This window comes from Cervus canadensis, chromosome 29 (genome assembly GCF_019320065.1).
Source record: "Cervus canadensis isolate Bull #8, Minnesota chromosome 29, ASM1932006v1, whole genome shotgun sequence".
Taxonomy (NCBI): Eukaryota; Metazoa; Chordata; class Mammalia; order Artiodactyla; family Cervidae; genus Cervus; species Cervus canadensis.
The window spans coordinates 33824426-33850617 of record NC_057414.1 but is presented as its reverse complement, the minus strand read 5'-3'; the positions used below and the strand labels follow the sequence as shown (position 1 = coordinate 33850617).

Here is a 26192-nt window from a genome sequence, read left to right as displayed (position 1 = left end):
TATGTGCCTCTTTCATATCGGAATGGGCGTTGGGTGGTAAAGCTTTTCTGCAGCCATGGGGCTTTCCTGTCTCTCAGGAAAGTATCTGGGTTATTAAGAAAGTTTTCCTCACCCATGAAAGTTCCGTGACAATCTTTGACGGGGTCAGGGTGAGGAAGTGGAGTTGGAGGGCAGAGAAGTGGAATGGCATCTTTGGGAGGGGTTGCTGGCTGGAAGTTGAGTATCAGGCAAGTTGCAGTGGTGCAGAGAAAGTTAGAGCAGATCACTGGACTCAAAGACGTTTGATTCCTAAAGCAGATCTGTGAAACAGGCGGTCATCCCTCTTTCAACTGAGAGAATCTGTGTCTGAGTTGAGGTTAGAGAGAACCAAGATGTGAGTGCAATTTTCTGGTTGTAGGTCAAGCGCCCTCTTTGCTGCCTTTCTGCGGGGAAGTGATGTGTTCTGGTGAGACCTGGTGGCCGCCCTGAGCCGGGAGGGGTGAACCTGGGGGCCAGATTGCAGGGGTGAATGGGCGGGGCGGGATGGAGCTCTTGATGGGTGGTGGAGGGCTGGCGCAGAGAGGAGGTTGGTGATGGGGAGAGGTGGAGCCTGCAGGGAGGGAAAACGGCCTCTGAGCTGAGTGAAGGAGGGTATGTCCACATGGCGTCACTCCCTGCAGCACATTGCACGTGGAAACCCCGGGTCCTGGTTTCCGGGTGAGAAAGAGGCAGTAATTTGAGGAATCCTGGCTCTGCTATTTATTGCTGGTTAAAACAAACCCCTTCTGAATTTACTTAACAAATGATTTAATGATGTGTCCAGCCTCAACCCTCACCCCCACTTTCTGCTGAAGTCACCTGACTCTGACTGTCTCCTTGGTGCCCACAGACATTTACATGCTAGCAGACAGGTTTTTTTCAGAACCCTGGTGATGTGTGGCCTGGTGCTACCTGCCCAGCCTGTCTGTGGGTCCCCGCGGTGGCAGCCCCGCCTCCCCCCAAGCTGCTCGAGTGACGATGTGAGCACAGGCACCAGCTCTGGCTGCTTCTGGCAGCCCTCAGGGGTCTTACAGAGACATGGGAACTATCGTGGGGGTTTGGGGGGGAACAAATCCAGAAGAATTTGGTTCAGAGGCTGGTGTAAGCATTCAGATCACATATCTGAGACTAGATTTGGTACAGGGCATCGTGATGGGTTGGTACTTCATCACACACACCTCCGTGAAGGTGTCTCAACCTGTGCTGTGCAGAGGGTGTCAAAACAAGTTTTAACATCCGTGTGTGACCCTCGACACCTCGGTCCCTCACTTTGGAGAAAATGCTGCAGTTCCCTAAAGTGTTTTGTCCCCTCCCAGTGAAAGGAAGACTGGGACTAGGTTCTTTCTTCTCATCTCCAGTCCCTGAGGAAAGAACATGTTTTACATTAATTACCAGTAATAGAACTTGCTTCATTCAGGACTTGACCAGTGAACGTTTGGGTTCCTACTTAGCAGGCAGACCAAAGTGAATCCTGAAAGGGAATCCACGGGTTCTCCTCTCAGAATTCAGTCAGTGTCTCCAGGTAGCTCGTTCTTAATCCCTGAGGTGTGACTTCACTCCTGAGCTGCTGGCTCACCCTGGGAGGCTGGTTGCCTGTCATGTAAGTATAGCATTCCTTCCACAGAGCATCCGTGCTTCACACAAATGGCCTCTGCCGGGTTGGTGTGCAGTAGTGGAGGGTGCAGCACAGAGGAGCTGGCCTCTCAGTCTTGCTGAGGACTGCCTTAGGGGCTTAGTGACTTTGTGGCCTTAGGCTAGTCCTGTTCCGTGAAGTGCCCCATGTGCTTGCAGTGCAGGCAGTTGTGAGAACCTCACGAGATTGAGTGCGTTTCGAGGTCTGGGAAATCCTGTACGAATGAGTGGCACTGGGGGTCCACACGGCTTTTCACGTCTGTCCTAACCCACTCTTAGAGAGCCTGATTAACTCTACATTTTCTTCCCTGGAGAGTTCATAGCTGGATTCTCACTGCCTGGGATGTGCTTTTCTACAGGGCACTGCCACCCCCTTCATGTCCTGGGGACACCAGTCACCCTGCATGGAACTGCTTATAGCTCTCCCTTTAGGGGAACTCGATGCTGGACACATATTTTATAATCCTTAACAACCGTTGCTATGCTGGTGCAAAGTAAATCTTTAATAAATATTTGTTGAAGGAAGTTTAAAAAAGAAAAAAAGATCCAGAATAAAGACTTGCATATCCAGTGTTTGTTACCTATTCAAGATTCACATTCTTTGAAGGATTTGCAGGATTCTTATTCTTTGCTTTCAGCTATATTTAAATTCAAGGCCTCCCTTGACCTGACTTTTCTCTCTGCCTCATGGAGGTCTCTCAGCACCCTGTCATTAGGTACTTCCGAGAAGTAAGAACATCTGAGATCAGCCCTCAGCTGGACCAGACTGGCTTCCTGGTTAAATACAAAGTCACTTTGGCTCAACCTCGTTGTTTATCAATAGTGAGTGGTAATACAATCTTCTGGAGTATTAGGATTAGTTAGGAGATGCTTAACAAGTAATACTTAAAATACCAAAGCTTGTGTATTATTTTACTTAAATTAGAATTGTCTCTCTAAAGGTTCTGTCATTGACTTGATTTCTGATAGGAAAGTACCTGCCTCATTTGAGAGAAACGGGGCTAAATTATCAAAACAGTAAATTCTTCTGGGTTTGTATCCTGAATTCATCCAGGGGGTCACTTTCTGTTCTAAAACTTTCAGTCTGATTTCTCCTTATTCTGAGACGCACATAAAGGTTGACTTCATTTTTCTCGACAGAATAGCACACCCACACGGACCTTAGTTGGTTAAGCAAGAAGGTGGGACCCTGGGAGCAGATCACAGTGAGGGCAGCAGCGGAGGCAGGGAGCTGGCCCGCTGACCGCTGGCCGAGCGCCTACAGGACACGCCACCCTCCGCTGCTGACTGGGAGCCGCCTCTACTCCTCGTCTGAGCCACTCAGGAGGGCCTTCCGGTATGTGTGATCTGACCTCAGCTTCTGAATCCCAATGACTTCTCTGTCTTCCGGCCTCTTCACCCGCGTCAGGAAGCTGTAATGGGGACAGCAAGGGCAGATGGGTGAGCCCCCAGGTTGACATATTCCCTCACCCAGGGGTGCAGAGGCATTCCCTGGCTCTCAGGGTGTTCTGTCTCTTTCAAATACTACCTTTCTGGCTGCTTAGACAGGACTCTCTGGTAGATGAAGGGCCTCACAGTCAGTAGTATTTACAGGTTAGTGTTGTAACTGAGACTGGACCTCGGTCTCCCGCCACTCCCAGGTAATCATTTCACAGACCGGGCATAGAACTGAAAGGAACCATGGCCTGTTTGCCTGCTGTTTAATGTGTGTGGAACTCTCTGGGTGAAGCATCTCTGCATTGGGTAGGGAAATCAGGAACCAGGAGAGAACGAGGCATCTCTGACAACAGAACTAGTAGGACCAGGTGCATGGTGGTTAGACTTGGGCTCTGCTGTTTACTCCTGGGGTGACCTTGACCCAGTTACCCAGTCTTGCGAAGCCTTGTTTTCCCCAGCTACAGACATCACGTGCATCCTTCGCAGGGGAGCGTGAAGCGAGGTGATTTATACACTAAGCGTAACCACAGTGCCGGGGCACAGGCAGTGCCTGGCACTCAGAGCTGCTCTCGTGACCTGGAGTACCAGTGTTGTAGTGAACGCCTGCTGCTGTCGCGTCTCACCTGAGGGGCACGTGTGCCTGGACCCAGCACTTAGGTGATGGGCTCCGAGTGAACCAGGACAGAGTCCTGATGCAGAGCTGCTCCTGTCAAACCTCCGACCTGAAACCCACCAGAACTGCCTTCAAAACCCGGGTCTGTCCGATCTCTGTGACCCGAGAGGTCCTTTGCCTTCTCAGATTTCATCACCCTCGTGTGCAGGCACACAGAAGTAGGCATATGGCTGGCCCTCATCACGTGGTGGATGTTTGCACTGCTTACTTGGGAGAGGTGGTCACTGGAGATAAGAACAGTGTGGGGTGCTACATTTCCAGGACAGGGCTGGTGAGGAAGACACTCTTGACAAGAGTCACCTCCTCTTGGACCTACCAGTAAACTAGCGAGTAGCTGGCGGCCACGATGCAGAGCGCAGCCAGGTAGTGCCAGCAGAAGCACATGGTGACGAACATGATGTTGTCATCATTGTTCTGGTCCCATTCAGGGCCTCCAAAAGGCGGGAACAGCACGAACCCAATCTGGCAGATTAAAACAGAGGAGCCAGCCTTGCCGTTAGGTTAGTTGGACCCGCGAAGCCCCCAAGCCCGCCAGGGTATTCGCAGTTACGCAGACAGCTCACACCCCACCCCTCTGCTGGTGTTGAGCGGCCTCTGTGCGGGGAATCGCTCTCAGTTAGCTCCGGGTCCTTGCTTAAAGTTTCAGGGCCCACGTTGCAGATGAGCAGTCTAGCAAGGAGAGCCTGATAACGGTATTAGTAGCTCTGCTGGGAAGGTGGGTCAGGGACAGCCTCGGCCTGCTCGCTTGTTTATGCATCAGCAGGATGTGGATGGCTAAGGTCACACAGGTCATGGGCAGTGGGCAGAGAAGCGGGCCCTAAAGCCCTACGCGTGATGCATCAGTGCTGCCTCTCCTGGCCTGCTCAGCACACCTGCTTCATCCTGGCTCACAGCAGGTGAGGAGCGTGGGTTTACCTGCCAGAACCAGGTGCCCTGAAGGAGGAGGAGGCTGGTGCGGAAGAGTTCCAGCACGACGTTGTCCCGAAGGACTACCTCCACGGCGAGGCTGAGGGCACCTCCAAATACAGCACACAGCAGCAGGGAGTGGATGTGCTGGTCCAGTGGCGGCCGGTTGTGCACGTGGTAGTAGAAGAGAAAGCCTGAGCGGAGCAGAGGACCATCAGGCCCGAGGGTCCACTCCCGACCTCAGCCTTGCTGGGAAGTGTCTGTGTGAAAGCTGGAGCTTCCAGCACTCAGGAAGTCAGTTCACGTCATGCTCGGGGGCAACCCTCTGATGCAGGATGTGTTGTGCGTGTGTAAGTGTGTAAGCAGCACAGGATGCATCGTAACACCTCTTCACCGAGATGGTAGGGTACAATACAGGACAGTGAGATGTTGCTGAGGTGTGACAAATTGTGTATACCTGAAATTCAGTCTTACCCTCCTTCAGCCTTTATTCAGTTCTTCTGCAGTACAGAAGCAGATGAAGGGGTTGGATCACGACATGCTTGCATTTTCCCAGTTAACATGAGTTACCCTGGGAGCTGTGTGCTGGCTGCTGGTGGGCCTTCTGATGGAGCCAGACAGTGACTGCGCTGCATCAGGGTGAGGTGCAGAGCCCTTCTCCCCTAACCAGAGGGTCACCCCCTTGCCTGATGGTGTGTGGAGGGGCCGCGCAGGCGGGCAGGAGTCGTCTGTGCCTAGCGTGCTAATAAGTTGCTTCAGTCCTGTCCAATGCTGCGACCCTATGGACTGTAGCCTGCCAGGCTCCTCCATCCATGGGATTCTCCAGGCAAGAATACTAGAGTGGATTGCCATTCCCTTCTCCAGGGGATCGTCCTGACCCAGGGATCGAACCTGCATCCCTTGCATCTCCTGCATTAGCTGGCGGGTTCTTTACCACTGACACCACCTGACTTCGGCTAAAAATCCGTACTTTCCTGCACTGCTTTATGGAGTCTGCCATTTGTACCATCCAGGGCACAGGATCAGGTCCTCTGTAGGGTTTTCAAGTTCAGAGGGTGGGATTTTCTGGGGAAGGTAACTAAAGTCTCAATATTTCTGATCTTTTGTGGTCCAGTCCCTCTAAATCTCCATCCATACCACTTCGTTACCTTCATTGAAGGCGGCCAGAGCCATAACCAGTCTGTCCAGCCCCAGGGGGACGTGGGTGATGAGGTAGGTCAGCATGTCCACGATGCCCGAGACTGCGAAGAACAGGTACATGGTGCTGTGCTGCCAGTTCATGAGTTTTACCCAGTGGTCCTCGTGGTACAGGTGGAGGTGGGGCCCGTCAGGAACAAACTGCTCTGCCAGGATCCCTGCAGGGAAACGAGAATGGAGGTCAGGGAGGGGAGAACCGCTCCAGGACCAACAGACTGCCAAGTGACCCCCAGGGACAGGTGGGGGTGGCCACGGCCCTGTGGACCCACGTCGCTGCCTCAGATGCCATTATTTCCATGTAAGCTATTTGCCAAGAAGTCTGCAGACACGTGCCTGTGTTGTTCCTTAGGGGGACAAAGAGCAATAGGAATGCAGCCACACAACTACAGTCCATGGGGTCGCAAAAGAGTCAGACACAACTTATCGACTAAACAACCAACAGCAAAGGTGCTATCAACCATCAGCCTACCAAAGCTTGGTACACAATGGATGCTATGGTAGGATATTTAGCACCCAACTGAAAATTCTCCGTTACCCCTACCGGTGGAGAAACTTGTTTCACAGGGGCCAGGAGATGGCTTATGGGTTCTGGGTTTGATGAGAATTCCCTGAGTCAGATGACCTCCAACCTTACCGATGACTGAAAACAAAGTTCTGATTGCAGCTTCGATGATCTCGAGACGCTGGTAGTGATGGGTTAGTTGGCTGCTCTTCTCCTTTTGATAAAAGTACTTCAGTGGGTGTTTCACCGACCACCACAGTCCAACTATCAAGAAGAAGCTCCCGGGGAGCGCATGGCCCTTGAAGTTCGCCATCAAGTCCCAGGACACCTAAAGAGTAAGGCGACAGCTGTTAGGTGGCTGAATGAAGACATAAATAGTTGTTTCTCTAGGAAACATGATCCATGACTGAGGCTTCCGAGTTGTAAGCTGTAGTAAGAAAGAGCCCCTCCTTCTCATAGAACAAACCTGTGTTACAGCACTGAAGTCTTATCTGTTCAGTGAGTTAACAAGCCCAGGAGAATACACTAGCTCTGAGGCTTTTTTTTTTTTTTTAAAGTGAAACTGTTGGTTGCCCAGTCATGTCTGACTCTTTGCGATCCTATGGACTACAGGCCACCAAGCTCCTCTGTCCATGGGATTTCCCAGGCAAAAATACTGGAGTGGGTAGCCGTTCCCTTCTCCAGGGGATCTTCCTAAACCAGGGATCAAACCTGGGTCTCCTGCAATGCAGGCAAATTCTTTACCATCTGAGTCACCAGGGAAGTCCAAGGTTTTAAAAGAATGGGTAAAATAAAAGGGTTGGGGGGACTTTGCTGTTGGTCCAGTGGCAAAGACTCCAAGCTCCCAGTGCAAGGGCCCAGGTTCCATCCCTGGTCAGGGAACTAGATCCCACATGCTGCAACTAAGAGTTTGCATGTCGCATGTAGAAAATCAGTGCTGCAGCTAAGATCAGGAGCAGCTAATTTTTTTTTTTTTTTTAATAGAACGGAGGGAACAGAGGATTGGTAAATACTTCCTGATCTTAGAATAGAAAAGCCTTCCTAAACATAAGAGTAAAAGAGGGACTTCAAAAAGAGAAAGTCACCTGCATAAGCATCTTACATATGAAACAATCAGAAGGCAAACCATTCAGGAAGACGTCTGCAGGAGCTGTGATAAATGGCTATTCTGCTACGGAGCTGTTACACATTAGTAAGGAAAAGACCACATAAGAATGGGCAAAAGATGTGAATGGGAATGCTAATTGATAATTAATACTGGAAAGATGTTCTGTTGAAAATACTGTTTTTTCACCTAATTTGAAAAATTAAGGTTTTTTTATACCCCTCTAAGTATAAGGTCATTCAGATTTGCTAAAATGACAAAGCCTGTCATTCAGCCAGAGATATGCAGAGAGCTTTATCTCAACTATTCTGTGACTCATTTCTAGGGTTTTCCCTGTTAAATTCCAGGTTGGCCTGCTGCTCACGCAGCTGGGGCTGTGACTGCAGGCTAGCAAAGCTGTGCATTTATTTCCCCTGCTCACTGCCCAGCATTCGTTCCCATGTTTACGCCATGAAGCCAAACTTTTCTTAGCCTGCCCCCATCACTGTCATGAGCTGTGTCTGTATAGGCAGCCGAGTGACTTGTTTTCATGGCCAGCACCACCTTATGTAAAAGTCACGGACTGAGGGGGACTTCCCTTGTAAACCAGTGGTTAATATTTACTTGGGGTTTGATCCCTGGTCGGAGAGCTAGGATCCCACATGCTATGTGGCCAAAAAACTAAAACAGAAACAGTATTGTAACAAATTCAATAAAAGCTTAAAAAAAAAAATGGTCAACATTAAACAAAAATCTTAGTAAGTCATGTGGACCGAGTCGGGGTGGGGGGGACCCCATTAGGGTGCAGCCAGAAGGCCACAGTCTCCCACCGTTCTTACCTGAAGGTCTAAATCGTTTCTTAATAAATGCTGCTGGTGAGAGTCTAGCTGAGCTCCTCCGAAACATCGCTGCCTTGGCACCTTTTGTGTGGCAGGTGGCCTGCAGGGGCTTTGAACTGACACTAACCTCTTGTGAGCATGCCCTTGAAACAGCTGCCGAGTCACAGTGATAAACAATCTGACGTCCCAGGGCCTTCCCCACAGTGTACCCCTCGGATGAGAAGCCTGCAAAGCATACCCAAACCCTGCTCTTTTTGGTCTGAACTGACCAGTTTGGCTTCCCTGGGAACCCTGAAACAGTCCATCTGTGGACCCTAGTAAGGGCGTGTGTCCGCAGTCCTGCCCCTTCTGCCTGCACACTGCCTTGTCCTCCTCCCACCTTGCCCCCGATAACGGGCTCATCCAGGTCCCGTGGGTAACCAGTTTTTTCTATTTCAGTTCTCTTGTAGGCGTTTGTCAACAGGCTCACCATGCGGCATTCCAGGACCCTATTTAACAAGTACCTTAGGAGTCACCACAGCTTCTCCATTTATTGTCTACCTTGGCCAATTTCCAGTTCCTAGAAATAGGTGGTTTTGGTAACTTTGTCTAGCAGTATGCTTATTGTGGAGGGGGAGGGGGGCAGGGGCTGCAGAAAGGAATTGCCTATCCATTGCCATTACTGGAAGGCCCCCTTCTCATTCTTTATTAATCCTCTACTGGAAAACATTTTTCAAAATTTATATTTTCATGTAATGGTTAACCCTGTTCCTCTCCTGATCAAGCCTGTGACACTCCTTTGCTTTCCTAATCAGAGTACAGAAAGCCACCTTTGCAAATCCTCCTTGCCCTTCCCTGTTTTTCTGAAAAGCAGAACCCTAAATGGAAACAGCCCTTGTCTGCTTGAGTGGCGTCCGCCCAGTTTGTCCAGCCTCACCCTTCCCATCTACCTGTTTCAAAATTCACACCAGTGGATCCTAGGACCTGCACCTTGTCTGGAGAAACCAGTTTTAACTTCCTGTGTTCTTCTTGGAAGGCCAAGTATCCTGATTTGACAGGGGAGAGGAGCAGGGGAAGTTTCTTCCATTAAATCAATAAGTTATTGCCACAAAGACCCACTGTATATAGCACAGGGACCTCTGCTCAATATTATGTAACAACCTAAATGGGAAAAGAGTTTGAAAAAGAATAGGACATGTGTATACATAACTGAATCACTTTGCTGTATATCTGAAACAATCACAACATTGTAAATCAACTATGCTCCAATATCAAATAAGAAGTTTAAAAGGCACAAATTAATAGGTTGTTGTTCGGTCGCTCAGTCGTGTCCAACTCTTTTTGCAACTACCTGGACTACAGCCCACCAGGCTCCTCTGTCCATTTGATTTCCCAGGCAAGAATACTGGAGTGGGTTGCCATTTCCTTCTCCAGGGGATTTCCCAGCCCTGGGATTGAACACGTCTCCTGCATTGGCAGGCAGATTCTTTACCACTGAGTCACCTGGGAAGCCCAATAGGTTACTAGATTAGCTACATTATAGATTGTCTAGAGAGTGAGGATGGGTCCAGTCTTGAAAAAGAGGAAATGAAGTAATTTCAAACAGCACAGTAAAAATGTAGACTTCTAATAATTTGTACAATACTATTCAGATAGACTTAAGTCCTTGAAAAGTCCAGCTTAAAAAAAAAATTGTGAAATAGTAAACATTTAAGGGGTGAGGGTCCTTGAATACACAGAATCCTGTAAAATACTTCAATCTAAGGAAAGGCTATAGATAGGAAAACATTAGAAAGTGGTTTCACAGAGATGGGCTTCCCTGATAGCTCACTTGGTAAAGAATCTGCTTCCAATGCGGGAGACCTGGGTTCCATCCCTGGGTTGGGAAGATCCCCTGGAGAAGGGAAAGGCTACCCACTCCAGTATTCTGGCCTGGAGAATTCCATGGACTGTATAGTCCACGGGGGTGGCAAAGAGGCGGACATGACTGAGCAACTTTCACTTTCTTTCCACAAAGACAAATTTCCTTGCTTTTAATATGTTTACTCTCTTTTGATATCACACGAGATAAAATGGGAGTATGAAGGGAGGGTTAAATGTTTTGAGGGATAGTAGCTTTGAGCTAAGGCTGGAAATCAAGAAGGCTAGAGGTTTGGGCAACTTTTCATGCGGAGATCACTGAAATGGAACATTAAGGCTTCATCTCTTTCCTTATACTCCTAGTTTTTAACCCCCCCCCCCCAATCTGTATTCCTTCTTTCTCATTTAAGGTAATTGAAATGTAAGACAAGGTAGAAGTCGTCAAAAGAAGAGAAGGGGGTGAGAGTGGGGAAGAGTCGGGAGCGAGGAAGGGAGAGCCCTAGGAGCAGGGGAGGTGGTGCAGAGGAAAGGAGAAGCCATGGGTGGCGCCGTTTGCCTGTAGTTAATACGGTGCCTTTTAAAACAAATCCAGTGCTTCCCTCTATTGTAGATGGGGAAAGTAGGAACTGTGAAGGAAAGGGTGTATGGAGGTGAGTGAGAGGATCAGAAAAAGAAACAGGAAAAATGAACTTCATTTTCTTTCTCAGGTGTTTCATTTTCTTTCTCAAAATTAGCAGAATCTAGGACTTGGCATCCACAGCAAGGGGAGCATTAAAGCCAATTTCCTCAAATTTGTGATGACAGGATACAGATGCGTAGACTACCAACTGTCACAGTCTGAACTTCTGCTTCACCATGGGATAGTCTTCACCGTGGAATGTTATATGACCACTATCAAGAAGGAATTAGTGTTAACGCCTGTTCTTCTGTAGGGCTTTCCATGAGGTTCTGTTGGCGGAGACGTGAAAGATGGAAAAGACCACTTATAATACGATCCTATTTTATGTAGCACTGAACGTGCCAGGTATTTGTATACATGTGTATGGGTATGTGGTTGCAGAAACAGGGAAAACAATATGGAAGATAACTTGAGAGTATATCATGCTGTTCATTAAGCATTTCTAGCTGTCCCCTGGGCACGTGGTGTGGTTGCTTTATTATTTTGCATATCTGGTAATCCCTGCTATTTATTGAAAAGACTCTTCTTTCCCCCACTGAATTGTCTTGGTGCCCTTATCTCCTTTTTATTCTTGAAAATGGATTTCATCAATCTTCAGGGGAGGGCTTTGCCTACAATAACGTCAAACTGTGCTGAAGAAGGGTAATTTAGCTACTGTGACACATAAATTAACTATTCTAATACAGTGTACAGTGTTGTGACAATAAAGGGAGAACTCCAGCCTGAGGGAAAGAGGAGGAAGGTTATAGAGGGAAGTATCACTGAAGCTTACTTGAAAAACAAGTATTGCATGTAGTGTGGATACAAGGGCTGAGAGGCGGTTGCAGCCAGGCATCCCTGTGGCTGGATGATGTTGCCCAGCACTCTTTCTCTTCCATGAGGTATGTATGTGAGGGCAGGGGTGGGGGGAATGCATTAAGTCTTAAAATTGTCTCTATTGGGAATGGAAAAAAAACAGTCTACTTAAAAGTCAAAGACCTTGGCTGAGTCCCCTATACTCACTGAATCTCAGTACGCCTCTTTCTAAAAAGGGACCTTAACAGTCTACCTCACAGGGATCTTGTGAGGATGAACTGAAAATGTCTAGGAGCTAACTAGAAACAAGTATGTAATAAGTATCAGTTTTGTCTCTTCCGTGATCCTCTAATTCCCATTCCCATGTTCAATGAAGGAGAAACTGAGTCCTCTCTCTTAGAACCAAGGCTACTGTCCTTTGCTTTGAGTGGCTGACCCGGAGGTGGGGACGTCACTGTGAACCTTCATGTCACCTTGCAGATGGTAGTGGCTGGGTGGTGTTTTTTTTTTTTTTTAATGGGAACAGGGGATGTGTTTGGCCAGTTGGGCATAGGTTATGGGAAGAATATAGCGTATTCTTCTACTGCAGAGCATGGTTTTTATACTTCCTGAATCTGTCCTTCCCAGGAGAAACACTCAGGATTTCTGGTCTGCATTTACTTTGGAATAGAACCAGCAGTGCCTGACTCAGTTTTGCTCACACCGCTCCTTGTTTACCAGCCCTGTGAGCTGCTTAAGCAATAGAAGGCAGGAGAATCACAGGGTGTGGTGTTGAAAGTCCCAACAGGCCAATGTGACTGTGGCTTACTCCTGAACTTCAGACAAGGTGTATCCCTACTCTGTGCTAGCTTAGGAGACCTCAAGCACCTCTGAAGTCCATCACTTGTCTTCAGAATTTGACAGTATATCTTTGTTATTTTCTCTGTGAGATGGGTTCTTAGAACAGCATGGTCAAAAGGAGTAAGACCAGAATGAGTCTGAACCTTGTTCTGGCATGAATGCATTATGATACGGAACAGAATTACCACGAACAAGAGCTCAGTTAGGAACTTCGCTGGTGGTCTGGTGGTTAAGATTCTGCCTTCCAGTGCAGAGGACATGGGTTCTATCCCTGGTAAGGGAACTAAGGTCCTACATGAGTGATCCTACTCGTAAGATCCTACTAAGCCTGTGAGCCACAACTGCTGAGCCTGCGTGCTCTGGAGCCCAAGTGCCGTAACTAGAGCAGCCCATTTGCCACAATGAAGAACCAGTACAGCCAAAAAACAACAAAAATGAGCTCAGTTACCTCCCAGCTTCATTTAATTCCTCAAAAAAAGATGATCTCATTCCACCTTTTTTTTCTCCTTGACATGAACCTATGAAATATAAGACTTGATGCATAAGAAAGGATCCCTACTAGCAAAGGGTCTATAATCTAGCAGGGAACTAGATACTTGTGAAAAGTTGAACATCATGAGGTATACTGACAGTGATTGCCTGGGGACATAGAGTAACTCTCAACAGAGAATTTGAGAAGGCTCCACAGAAGGGCTGGCATTGGAGCTGGACGTTTCTTGATTGCCTTATCAAACTGTCCTGAAAATCAGGTGGTACTGGGATCTTAAGGACTGAAGAACAAACCTGGGCTAAGTCCCACTATTTCTGAAGCTCTAATAAAGAACTTTAGCCTCTGAGTCAGAAGACCTGGGTCCAAAGTTTGCTTCGAACTTACTCCATGATCTTGAGTAAGATACATAAGCTCTTAGGATCAGAATTTCTTTGTTTATTATGAGAAATGGAATATTTCCTGCTGCTACTGAGTCCAAGCTTGCTCTGCTCACCACATGACAGGCCAATGAATTGGAGACGAGGTATTGAGGCAAGCAATACGACTTTGGAGAGCCAGGAGACTGAGAAGATGCAGACTATTGTCTCAAAATAACCATCTTGTCTGGGTCTGGATGCTAGGTTCTTTTATAGATCGAGGAAACAAAGTAAAAAGACCATTAATCTTGCAAACATCTCCTAAATGGTAAGCCTCGGGCAGAGAATGTGATAATTTCTCCCTTTCTGCCATCTATGGTGGACAGTCCTGAACAAAGGCACTTTTAACAGTCAGGCAGAGGGGCAGGATTCTCTGAGGCAGGCCATTATGCATGATTATGATTAAAAAAAAAGCAATGAAAAGCAGGTCAAATAAGCAGCTCCAATTTGGAGTTAGAATTGATTTTTCCCTGAAACAGTTTCCCACTGTCTAAATTCATTCCAGAGTCTTGTGGGAAAGGGGGCAATGATTCTTCTAATTGCTATGTCCCATGGGTCTTTTTCAGAGTGTCCACCACGAATGCCAGTGTCCCAAATGTTGAGACTTGTCTTCCTTTGTTCCCCTTGAAAGTCCCTACTTTATTCCTATAGACTTGGAAATACTGAACTTCAAACCCAGGAACCAGCATTTTAAGTTAAAGAATTGTGCTTTTCTGTGTATGGGAAGATGCAAGAGTCAGGGTTCATTAAAATCATTTCCTTGATAGTGTCCGCTATCTGGGGCCTGCGGTCTTGTATTCCTCAGGGTTCACCATAGGGAGTGGCCTCCATCTGATGATCGCCAGATGGCAGGTATTCTCCTTCCTCAGGGCTGGCTGGCTCATGTTGGAGGGCTGCAACTGCTGATTGCACTTCTCAGGTCTCCCCCTCTTGGTTAGGAATTTGACCAATATTTGGGAGACATTTCTTGATCAACTTTTATCCCATGGTGCTGGAAGACGCATCCCAGTTCGGGCAAAAATTCTTGATATGCCATTCCAGTTGCTAAATTTTGGACCAGGCCCCATCAATAATTAAAGATTCTCTGGGTTCTCTCTAATTATAATCCAGAAGACATTTTCCCTTGTTGCGTCATCCCATACCTAGAATCACACTATTAACAATTGTTGTATGTTATAAATATGATCTATTTTCTCAAGATGTTTAGCCATAGAAGTTTTGTTGGAGGCCTGATTACACTTTGATTACTGTCAGAAACAACAATCTTAAACGTTAGGCAGGATGTAAGTAATAACAGTTAGTAACATTGGACAGTGATATACTGCATAGGGAGACACAGTGCTCACCAAAGAACAAACAGTGATCAGTGTAACTAATTGTAATCCAGTTGCAATAATGGAGCAACCAAAGAAGCCATAACTGATTTAATGAGCTGTTTGCAGTTTCATTGTACTGGCCACACTTACTTTTGCATGGCTTAATCTTTGAGACAAGCATATGTTACTGGCAGGATCAACCAGGTAGAGAGGGGGGGGGGGGGAAAGGTAAATGTTTCATTTCTGCTCACAAAAGGTAAAATTTACCAAGTTACTGTAAGTCATAATTAGTTTAAGGAGGAGGTTTTTCTTATACCTGGAAAACATAGGTTTGAACCAGTAATTTTTAGATGGAAACCACAAAAATTATGACCATATTTACCAGTTCACTCAGTCCTAGGTAACTATTTCTTTTTGTTAACAGCTTTATGAAGCCAACAGGTTTCCCATTAGAATTCTTCAATTTCTTACTCAGTTCAGCACTATGGTCAGAAAGTCAGAAACTTGTATTTATCCCAAAGTCCTTTTTATAAATCTTGAAGGGGAGGCGTTTTTGCAAAGGCATCACAGTGAAACCATAACTGTCTATAGTAACAAAAGACTTAAGAACTCGTGTTTAAACCTGATGACAGTGCAGTTGACAAAGCAGCCCAGTTGCTGTTGTGACATGCAACTGCTTCAGATAACAACTAGAATTATGATTGATAATATATTGCCAAGACATATCAGAATTCCACATAGTATGTAGAATCCCTGTACCATTTACCACACTATATAACCTAAGATGATGTATTACTCACTTGACAACACTTCCCATGTAATTTAGTACACTAAGTGAACCTAATTAGTTTAATATCTCCCTTTGGGGTGTTTCAGGGGCTCTTGGAAGCATCCCAAAGTTAGCTAGAGGTCAAAAGAACTTTATTATAACTTGATTTGGGAAGTTTTGTCCAAAGAAACTTAAAAAAACTTAAAACACAATAGGGTCATAGGTCATTGTGAAACAATAGTTATTTACTTAGCCAAAGTAACAAAGATTTCAAAGGCAAATACAGAGCAAATCGTGTAAAAGTAAAGAACTTAAAATTTGTTATAAGCGTGGTTCAACATCATCAGAAAACTTGTACCATGCGCAAGATTCTTTCCTCAGTGTCACTTTCCACAAACCTTTCTGTAGTCATCACTTATTTTGCTCATCATTAGAGGTAACTTAGTCACCTCTAAATCAGACTTACTTCCTTTTTCCTTAATAAGAATGCAATTCCAAAAGAAAAAAAAAATGCAATTCCATTCTACATGCCTTCTTTACTGAAAACACACCTCCTACTTTCCTTCAGCAACCATGAGCTGACCTTATTGGTGAGCATAAATACCAGTGATAATTTTTTAAAGTATTTGCTTTCTTAGAGAACATCTCAAGATGGCACCAAACATTCATTAATAGTCAAAGATATCTTTAGTTTCTCTGTAAAAGGAAGCCAGTATTCAGTAATTAATGTTTCAGTATTTTACTTACTTTACTTGGGAGTGACCTAGCTGTTCAATAAACTTCCATCACCACATACAAACACACAAATAGAGAGGCCTTGCTTCTTATTTCAAGATGTAAGCCCTGAGTCAGGTACAGCAATGTAAAACTGATCAGTTTACAAAAGAGGTTGTATTAAAATTGGGTTACTGCCACATGGAACAAGTCAAGCTCACCTGGTTAGACAGCTGAATATTTGCAGGAAGAGAATTTAGGATTTCTAGTTACCTTGGACAGGTCAACTTCTAAATTACTTTACCTTCTCTAAAATTGGCATTTTAAAAGACAACAGAGAGGAGGGTTCCTGAGAAGACCAGATGGGACATTTACATCTCAAAGATATAGGCAGGTTTCTCCTAGGATGACTAGGTTTCCCCGTTTAATACCAAAGGGGAAAGAGGTGAAGGTAAGAGGAAAGACAGGCTGAAGAGCCTGCCTTATGGTTCTGCCAGGAAAGTGGTGGCCAGGGGAGTGGGCTCAGTGTTTTGCTTGAACCGGTATGTGCCAGATGGCACATGGGAACTTTGCTGTGGGGGAAGACACCCTGCCTGGTAGCCTGGTCTGTTCTGTGACCCGCTTATCCTGTCATGGGAGCCTTCAAGTGGCAGGTGCCCTAATGGCTTTTAAGGCTTGACCCATGCCCACACAGTTTTAATTGGCCTGTTGCTCAGCTTAAAGGAGAAAGAGGAGAGGAGAGTCCTCACCTAACTGAGTGTCAGCTACTGGGGCACAGTGGGCTGTGGGACCTTCAGAACATGCCAAAGAGTAAGCCTGGCAATTGAGTTCCTCAATTGCTTCCATAGCCACTTGCCTGTTTGCAGAGGGTTTGAGGAGAAAGAAATGAGAAGCGGGGGTGGGGAGGGGGAACCTTAAAAGAAGTTCTTCTCGTTTAAGCTCCAGCAGTTAGTACTAGATGTCTGTGTGTTGCCACAATAACCAGAATAAACCAAACCAGAGCCAGTCAGAAAGCCACACTAATGTGACTTCCCAGTCCCACTAGACCTGTGGCCTTTGTTCAAAATGCCTTGTACAGAGAGTTTTTCTTCACAGGCAGAGCTCCCCAAGCTGGAGCTGAAGCTCTCCACTGTCAGTTTACCTAGGGCTCCTGTAGGGGAAATCAGAACTGAGAAATGGAATATTTCCTGCCACATTGTAAACAGGGATTTCACAATCGTCAGTGAATCTGGCTTTCCAGTGTAAGCTTCTGAGCCCTCAGGGCATCCAGGAAGGAGGAGAATACCTGCGTGATCTCATAACCATTGGGCTGCAGCCACTCCCTATGGTAAGCATGGAGGAACTCACGATGTGAAAATAGAGGACACTGGCCCCAGATAGCTGAGATGCATATGAAAGGAATGATTTCAGTGAGCCCAGACTCTTATGTCTTCCCATACATAGAAAAGTACTAAATTCCTTAACTTGGGATATCTGGTTTTCTTTAATTCACAGAATACTTATGATGTTCAGACTACCTCCTTTTTGTTGCAAGCTTCTATTTAACCTGGTTTCTCCATTCACTCCTTGGAGCAGTTCTCTTGAGGGTCACTTGAGATGCTGTTTCCCGGGCTTAAAAATTCCCACTGAATAAAACATAACTCAATTTTCAGGTTGTGACTGTTTTTTAAGTCAACAGAATTGGATGCCTCATGAGCAGGGGAGCCCTTGGTTCGTTATCAGTGTTTCTCTCTTTTGCAAAATGCTTCTAACTGTAAGACTGTATAATTGTGAGCCATTCAGGGTCCATTGCTCTTCTGATAATGTATCTAATATATGCCCCAAAGAGTTTTGCTTCAGGATAGGTGAAATAGTTCCCATTTTTATAAGTTTGATAGCACCAAAACACAAAAGATGTAGGCAAATTCCTACACAAATGACATAGTCCAACACTGATGCACAGATGAACCAATTTCCAACTCAGGTAAATAAATTTACCCTGCAAAATAAATGAACAAATTCCAACTAGGCTGCCTATCCCAACAAGAACTAGTTCCCCAAAGAACTGATTCCAATTGAATTGGTTCCCAACTAAATAAACCTTACCCTACAAAACAAATGGACTAATTCCAACTAGGGTAGGCTTATACCTCACGAGAAATAGTTCCCCAATGAACCAGTTCCAACTCAGGAACAGTCCAAGAACAATCCCCCTCTCCAACAGGGTGGAAGGAAGAAGTGAAATTCTTAGTCATTCAATCGTGTCTGACTTTTTGTAACTTCATGAACTGTAGCCCACCAGGCTCCTCTGTTCATGGGATTCTCCAGGCAAGATTAGTAGAGTGGGTCGCCATTTCCTTCTCCAGGAGATATTCCCTGAGCACAGAGGAAACTACCTGTCCTTTGTTACAAAACTCCTATATATCCCAGTTCCTCCCTTGCAGTTTCTCAGAGCCATCTGAAATGCTGTCTCCTGGCCTGTGGTCCTCATTTTGTCCTAAATAAAACTTAACTGGAAACTCTCACATTGTGTGTGTATGTGTGTTTTTCTACAGTTAAATGGATATAGTTTGGAAGAGGTAATTTCCATGGCCCTTCCTAATTCTAAAATCCCTTTGTGAAACAAAAAATGAAAAGGAACTGTAACTGAGAAGGACCCTATGGGAACTTTCCCCATATCCTCTGCTTTAGCTCCTTTATGAATTCATTGAAAGGACTGATGTTGAAGCTGAAGCTGAAATACTTTGGCCATCTGATGCAAAGAACAGACTCATTAGTAAAGACCCTGATGCTGGGAAAGATTGAAGGCAGGAGGAGAAGGGGATGACAGAGGATGAGATGGTTGGATGGCCTTACCAACTTGATGGACATGAGTTTGAGCAAGCTCCGGGAGTTGGTGATGGACAGGGAAGCCTGCCTGCTGCAGCCCATGGGGTTGCAAAGAGTCTGACACGACTGAGAGACTGAACTAAAGTACCCAGATAACAGTATTTGATGCATATTTCCTGAGTTGTTTTGCAGATGTAAAAACCTCCCCTTCTCTAGCAAGTGGAAGATGTTAACTACTTGATGACCTTGCGCATATAGCCACAGACCTCCTGGAGCCTAAGGACTGATAAGGTTAACTCCTGTGACATCACCCTATTGCCTCACCATCAGCTAGTCAGAGAATTGTGCACCTTTACTCTGAGACCCCCACCCCCACGCGCCCAACCCGCCTTTTAAAGATGCTTTGCTGAAACCCTTCAGGGACCTTGGGCTTTTTAGGACTTGAGCCACCTTATCTCCTTACGTGGCCTAGCAATAAACCTTTCTCTGCTCCAAACTCTGACATTTCAGTTTAAGAACTTATGTTAACAGAATTTGAGCCAGTTGAGTCATGGTGAAGGAAGATGAAAGTCAGCTTACGGATGTCATCAACAGAGGGCCAGTTACCAGTTGCCACTTCAACATACTTAGAGTAAAAGGGGGATATCTGGATTTGAGAGATGGGTTATTTTTCAAGCAACAAGGGAAAAAAAGTTTAACATATTTCCCTACCCCACTTTCAGTGAAGTTGTCCAGCACTTTCTCAGTGAACAAGATGGCTGCCCAGCCTCCGGCTTCACTAGTGGCCCTTCTTGCTCTGGCAAGCTCTTTCTCCCATTTCCCATAGACAGGTTTGAAAACACTTAGCTTTCCTCAAACTTGAGTTCAGCCTACGCCAGATAAACCTGTTCTCGCTCTATTAACACTGAGGAGTGGAATGTTTCCTGCCATGTCAACTGCAAAAGATGTCACAGTCATTGGCAATCACAACCCTCCAAGGTGAGCTGGTGAACCCGGAGGAAAAGTCAGGAAGGAGGGCCAACCAGGAGCTCCCAGGATAAGAAGGAGCTCAGAGAAGGAATGGGGGCTGGTGAGTCAGAGATGTTTCCAAGAAAGAAAAAAATCAAACTGGCTACTTACTTGATGTTGATTAACTACTGAGATTTTACCATCTTGTCAAGGGATAGACTGAAAGTACCGGGTTGATCAAAAAGTTCACTCAGTTTTTTCCATGTTACAGAAAAACACAAATGAACTTATTGGCCAGCTTAATAGTAATGTGTACCCAAAACCTAAGCAATTGAAGAAGATGCAGCAATGACTAACTCCAGTGGGCAGAGAAAAGGTATACAAGAAAAGAGGTGTAAAAACTCTGCGACCCCATGGACTGTAGCCCACCACACTCCTCTGTCCGTGGAATTTTCCGGGCCAGAGTACTGGAGCGGGTTGCCACTTCCTTCTCCAGGGAATCTTCCTGACCCAGGGATTAATCCACATCTCTCGTGCCTCCTGCATTGGCAGGCAGATTCTTTAAAACTATAAGTTTGTAGGGCCTTCTGTTTTTTCATCCTCACGCTCTGATATTTCACGGTGTTGTAAGTTGATGTTGGGCTTTTTTGTTTGGTTTGGTTATTGTTCTAAGTACTTTACCTTTTCAATCTAAAAATCATACTCTTCAGTTGTGGGTGGTTTTCTTCTGTTATATAATTCCTACTATTCTTCCTGAAACTTATATTAATTACTTAGATGTTGGATCTCTTGAATCCGAATTCTAATTTTCCTATCTTTTCTATTTTATTTGTTTTGACCAAAATGGGGAATTAAAAAAAAAGGTGATAGCCTCAAGAGGAGTGAGACAGAAAGCTGTTGGAATAAAATGAAGCAGCCTTTACCAAACTCCTCCAAATTCAGTGTTTTTCAAGTTGTAGTCCTGTGACCACCTGCATTCAAATTACCTGCAGTGCCCAGTTTATAATTCAGATTCATAGACCCATCCCAGACCTAAATAATCGGCATTTCTCAGGGCCAGACTTGGAACCTACAATTTCAAAAAGTTCCCTAGATCCACTGTCTTATTTATTTCTTTTTAGTTAACCAAACAATAAAAGAGTAAATAAAATGAAAAACAACAGCAGATGTAGAAAACAGAGTCAGTGACCCATAAAACACACTGTGGCAGATGCTGCTATTTGCTTTACCAGATATCCTTTCTTCCTTATTCACAGGATCCTTGTTTTGCTGTATTGGCAACACATCCAGCTAAAACACTAGATTTAGATTTTCTCAGGCTCCTTACAGTTTGGGGTGGTTGTGAGATGTAAGGGGTCTACTGAGTGGAGCTTCCTGGAAAGATCTTAATGTTGCAGTAAGTCCCCTACATATGAACAAGGTCGGTTCTGAGTCTCTCCCTTTTTGAGGGAGGCTGAGTTGGGTCGTCATTGCTGCATCAGGCTTTTCTCTAGTTGTGGCGAGCCTGGGCTACCCTGTAGCTGAGGTGTGCAGGCTTCTTGTTGCAGAGCATGCGTCAAGGGCTCTGGAATGCTGGTTCAGTAGTTGTGGCTCATGGGCTTAGTTGCTCCATGGCATGTGGGATCTTGCCATAGCAGGCATCAAACCAGTATCTTGCTAGGCAGGATCACTGGATCACCAGGGAAGCCCTGAGAGTGTGTTTGTAAGTCCAATTTGTTTGTAAATCCAATAAAGTTAGCCTAGGTACCCAATACAATTGGCTGTATAGTACTGTACTGTAATAGGTTTATAATACTTTTCACACAAATAATGTATAAAAAACATACACAAAAATAATGAAAATATTTTTAATCCTACAGTACAGTATCTTGTAGTGGGTACTTCTCCAGGAGTTGGTACGAGCTTCAGGAGTTGGTGATGGACAGGGAAGCCTGGCATGCTGCAGTCCATGGAGTCACAGAGAGTCAGACACGACTGAGTGACTGAACTGAACTGAACAGTCCCTTGAAATGTACAGTAGACAGCAGGCACACAGGGGCTGGTGTTGCGTGAACAGGCCAGAAGAGTTATTGATGAGGAAGGAGAGGAGGGGGGAGATGGTTGAGCTGAAGGATCGCCAGCAACAAGAGACAGAGGGCAGGCTGCAGTTACCCTCACGCGTGATGGTGATGGAAGGCATGTTCACATCTTTGAAAGTTCACACCTTGAAGGTTCATATACGGGAGACTTATTATATTATAAAAAAGGGACAGACTCAAGTGGTACATGGCTTCTGCCCTTCTTTCTATTAAGCACAGAAGAGCTGCCTGTCCTCAAGTGAGGCTGAAAGCATGATAAGAGTGGAATGAGCCTACTCTAGCTCTGGACTTTGCACCTCCAGACATCTGGTGCTGAGGAGAACAAACTCCTTACTTACTGAGCCCCCCATAGCAGGGTCTTCTGTGACTTGTAGCTACACGAGGTCCTCATGACATCTGATACTTATTCAAAAGTGTGTTTGATATACTGTATATTGAACACTTTAAACCATTCAATTTATGTAGGTAGGAAATCTTCAGGAGACCACATGTCAGAAATAGCAACTGTCTGGACACTGGGAGACCTAGGTTTTCTCTGTAATCCATTAGCAAAGTACATTTGGGGAAGCTTCATGGGGTGTTTGTTTAATTTTCCCTGAATCCACTTTTCTTCTTTGAAAACAAGAAGATTGGTCTTAATAATCTTTAAGGCTATCCTCAGCCCTAAAATATTTTGTGATCACATTGAACAAAGATGGCTATGAAATGTACCCAAAAGAGTGTTTCTACATTTAGACTGTATGAGTTCAAGTCAAAATACATTAAACAAAACACAAACCACCCCCCAATCTAAATTAAACAAACTAAGCGACAAAGAACACATGAGGAGTTGTGATGTCATAGAGGGATTTCTGGCTTGAGATCTGGCTCTGCCACATAGGCCTGGGACAGAAACTGTCTTTCTCAGTCTGTTTCCTCGTTTATGAAATAGGGCTGTAACTCTGACCTCGCTGGTGACTCAACAGTAAAGAACCCGCCTGCCAATGGAGGAGATGTGGGTTCAATCCCTGGGTGGGGAAGATGGCCTGGAAAGGAAATGGCAACCTATTCCAGTATTCTTGCCTGGGAAATCCCAGGGATAGAGGAGCCTGGCGGGCTACAGTCCGTGGGGTCACAAAAGCGTTGGACACGACTTAGTGACTAAACAGCAATAACAACACTCTGACCCCACAATGCTACTTATTAAGGAAAGTGCCCAGTACTCTGTAAAACCCCATTATGATCTGATACCAGGAAGAGATGGATAATGGCTTAGACATCTAAATCCTGCCAGGGGAATACACGAGCGTGCTTTGATGTTTGCCGCTTAATTCTTCACACAAGGTAGATAGATCTTTCGAGTCTCCTTCCTTCTGTCGTGTACCTTGAGACCCATTTTATTTTTATGTAGGCGAACAGACAAGAGAAACAAAAACAGCTAAAATTGAAATCATCTCTGTTTCTCACCCCAGGGGAGAGGGCTGGCTGGATAAAAGGGAAGCTGGGTTCAAACAAAACGTGGGAATTACATCACTTATCTTTGGCTAATAATTGTCCATATTCAATATTGTATAGTATTGTGAATAATCTAGTTTTTGCTATAAAACCTGTCTATAGAAACAAGTGTAGACTGGAGATTTGTCTACAGATGCAGCCATTAGCTGATGACACAACAGTGACTTCTGCTCTCTTACAATCATAAACAGGTTTGCAATAACAGGAACTTTGGCTGCGGGAGTGGCCCTATGTACAGGAAAATTGCCTTTATCCATTTTCAATGAGCAGATGCACTTGAGGGAAAGAGATAATCTTTTGATTACAGCCTACATAGATAGGTAACATCTGTACTTTGACCAACTGAGCATGGCAGCCAATGTTACCTTGAAGGTGGTGGTGAGATAAGAAAGCGGCGGAAGTTTTTCTTTCTTTATATGCCCCTTTTCCCTCAGCCCTGGCCAAATCCCAACAGTTTTGAAATGCCCTGTGCTAAGATTAGGGAAGACACATTACCAAGGATATATTGGTGTCATACTTTAAATAAAGTTACTGGTGAGATTCAATAACTTCACTTAGCCCATCATAACCAACACCCCCCAGTAGAGGCAGGGAGGAACCCATAGAATGTAAGGAAAATTGCAGAGTGTGAGATAAGCAAGCCACTGTTTCCATTGTGTATGGATGAAGTGAGAGGAAATCCAAGGTCTTTGAAAAGAAAATTGAATGTTTGCCTCCTGTAGTCCCAGAACAGATAATTCATAACCAGAAACCACACCTTCTTCCTCAGCCGATGTCAGGTGCCCTCCCCTTGTAAAATTAAGGGGCCATATTAATAGAGCCCTCATATTAATCCCACAACTTTTCCAGAGACGCTGGAACAGAGGGTAACTACATCATATCAAGCAGACAAGCTCTCAGTCATGAAGAGCAGGTGTCGGCTGCATAGCTCACAGTGTAGCATTTTTCTCCCCAACGGTGTTCAACATGGAGCAAAACCCAGATTGTATTGAATGTGTTGCACATCGGGTTAAAAACAGGACACATTTCCTTTAACCATAAGCTACATTACCTATTAAAGTGAATGTAAAAATACAGGTAAAATCCATTTGTCAGTTTATGAGCCAAGCAGAGCCATGGGCGGGGCGACCGTGCCAAGGGTCAGGAATGCGAGGAAAACGGCAGTCGCAGAGGGCCGTGGTGGAAGAGAACGTGAAGGAAGGGGTCATTTCCGCTTACTTTTAGACAGGCGCCTGGCTAAAATTTTGAAGTGATTTATTTCAGAAAGTGACTGGTTTCCCCGTTGTTGCAACACAAACCCTTCTCACGTCTAGGGTTAGCTCCTGTCTCCAGGGGTTCTCCCTCTGGACCCAGACAGGAACACCTAAAACCTCTCCAAGCACCGCTAACCTTCACCCCCTGCCCCTCACATCTCTCGGCCCACTAGCCTCTTCGTGGAAGCTAAATAATGGCTCAGGGGACAATATCTGTCAATCGCCTCTTGCTGTTAACCTCCTGGCCTAAGGGGGGATGTGGTCGGCGCCCTCATGGGGGTGGAACTGCCCATTGAGGGTCGCTGTAGATGCACCATGAGCCTCGGACGCAATACAGCTCTGGTCTCCAGGCGGGACGCCAGCCGTCGCCGCGGGAGTTTCCGATTCTGGGGCGGAACGGATGCTGGGGCTTCACACTGGGGAGCTCGTCTCCCCGGGCGACACGGTAGCCCTGCCAGGCTGGAGACGCAGCAATATTCACACCAGGGCAGCCCGCGATCGGACACAGGTTCGGGGCGAGGTGGGAGCCGCCAGGTGCGCCATCGGCCAGCCCCGAGGGGGCCCGGGATCAGCTTCCCATCCCTGGGCCTCCAGCGCCTCCCGGCCCTTTCGAGTCGCGCCGCCTCCCCTGACCGAGCCCCCTTCGTTGGCCGCTCTCCGAGCCCTCTGCCCGCAGCCAGCGTCTCACCTGCGCCGAGCGCCTCCGGGCCGTCGGTCCGTTGCCTTGCTGCGCGCAGAGTGCAGCCGCCACCCAGCAGGTTTGACGGCCCCTCCCTCTCAGCCAGGCCGCCACCAACCGGCCCTCCCCGTTCCCGCTCCACCTGCCGCAACCGCCCGGGTGCTGGGCCTCCCGTCTCAAAGCCCGCGCTGGTCTCCACGCCCCTGACCTTCCTGCCCCATTTTCCCCAGACTCCAGACACTCCCTAAGGCGTGTGCTCCCACAGGGACCGGGCCGGGTCACCTATGGCTGGCTGTGACTAACCTTGACTTCCTATGATGCAACGCAACTAGAGAGCCTGGGAGGCGACAGCGCAGGCTGGTGCAAGGAAGACTGTTTAAGTCAAGCAAACAGGGTAAATAACCCAGCAAACTAGTGGGGGAGCACCTTCCACAGGCTCCAGTGCGCTATCCTGGACCAGTTTTCTGGCTGAAGCTTGACATTATATTCACTCATTCACTGCACAATTCTGCCAACAAGTCAGCCTACTAGGTAGATGCAGTTCTAGGTTCTGGAGACACTGCTGCAGAGGAGTTCAAGTCCCAGTCTTTGAAGGATCTGTTTCCAGGAGGGAACACACGTCTGTCTGTGTAGTGTTTTGTGGTCTCTATGCCCTCATCTCTAAGTTAAAGGGTTGGCCTATTGCATTTATTCCCATCCCATCTGTTGCCCATCCCCTGTGGAAGTTAAAATAATGCAAGAGCCATAGCTATATTTCAGACCCACCGATCAGAACTTGGGAGAGGA

General features: G+C 46.2%; 1 protein-coding gene across 1 annotated transcript; it reads right to left on the bottom strand.

Moving 5' to 3' along the window:
• Positions 1-2130: 2130 nt before the first annotated feature.
• On the bottom strand, positions 2131-25561 carry TMEM45B (transmembrane protein 45B). The gene is made up of 6 exons (XM_043451800.1): positions 25416-25561; positions 6498-6693; positions 5815-6021; positions 4676-4860; positions 4077-4222; positions 2131-3062 (listed from the first exon to the last, which is right to left on the bottom strand). The coding sequence occupies exons 2-6, from the start codon at positions 6676-6678 to the stop codon at positions 2951-2953; spliced, it is 831 nt and encodes a 276-aa protein (XP_043307735.1). The 5' UTR covers positions 6679-6693; positions 25416-25561; the 3' UTR covers positions 2131-2950.
• Positions 25562-26192: the final 631 nt, after the last annotated feature.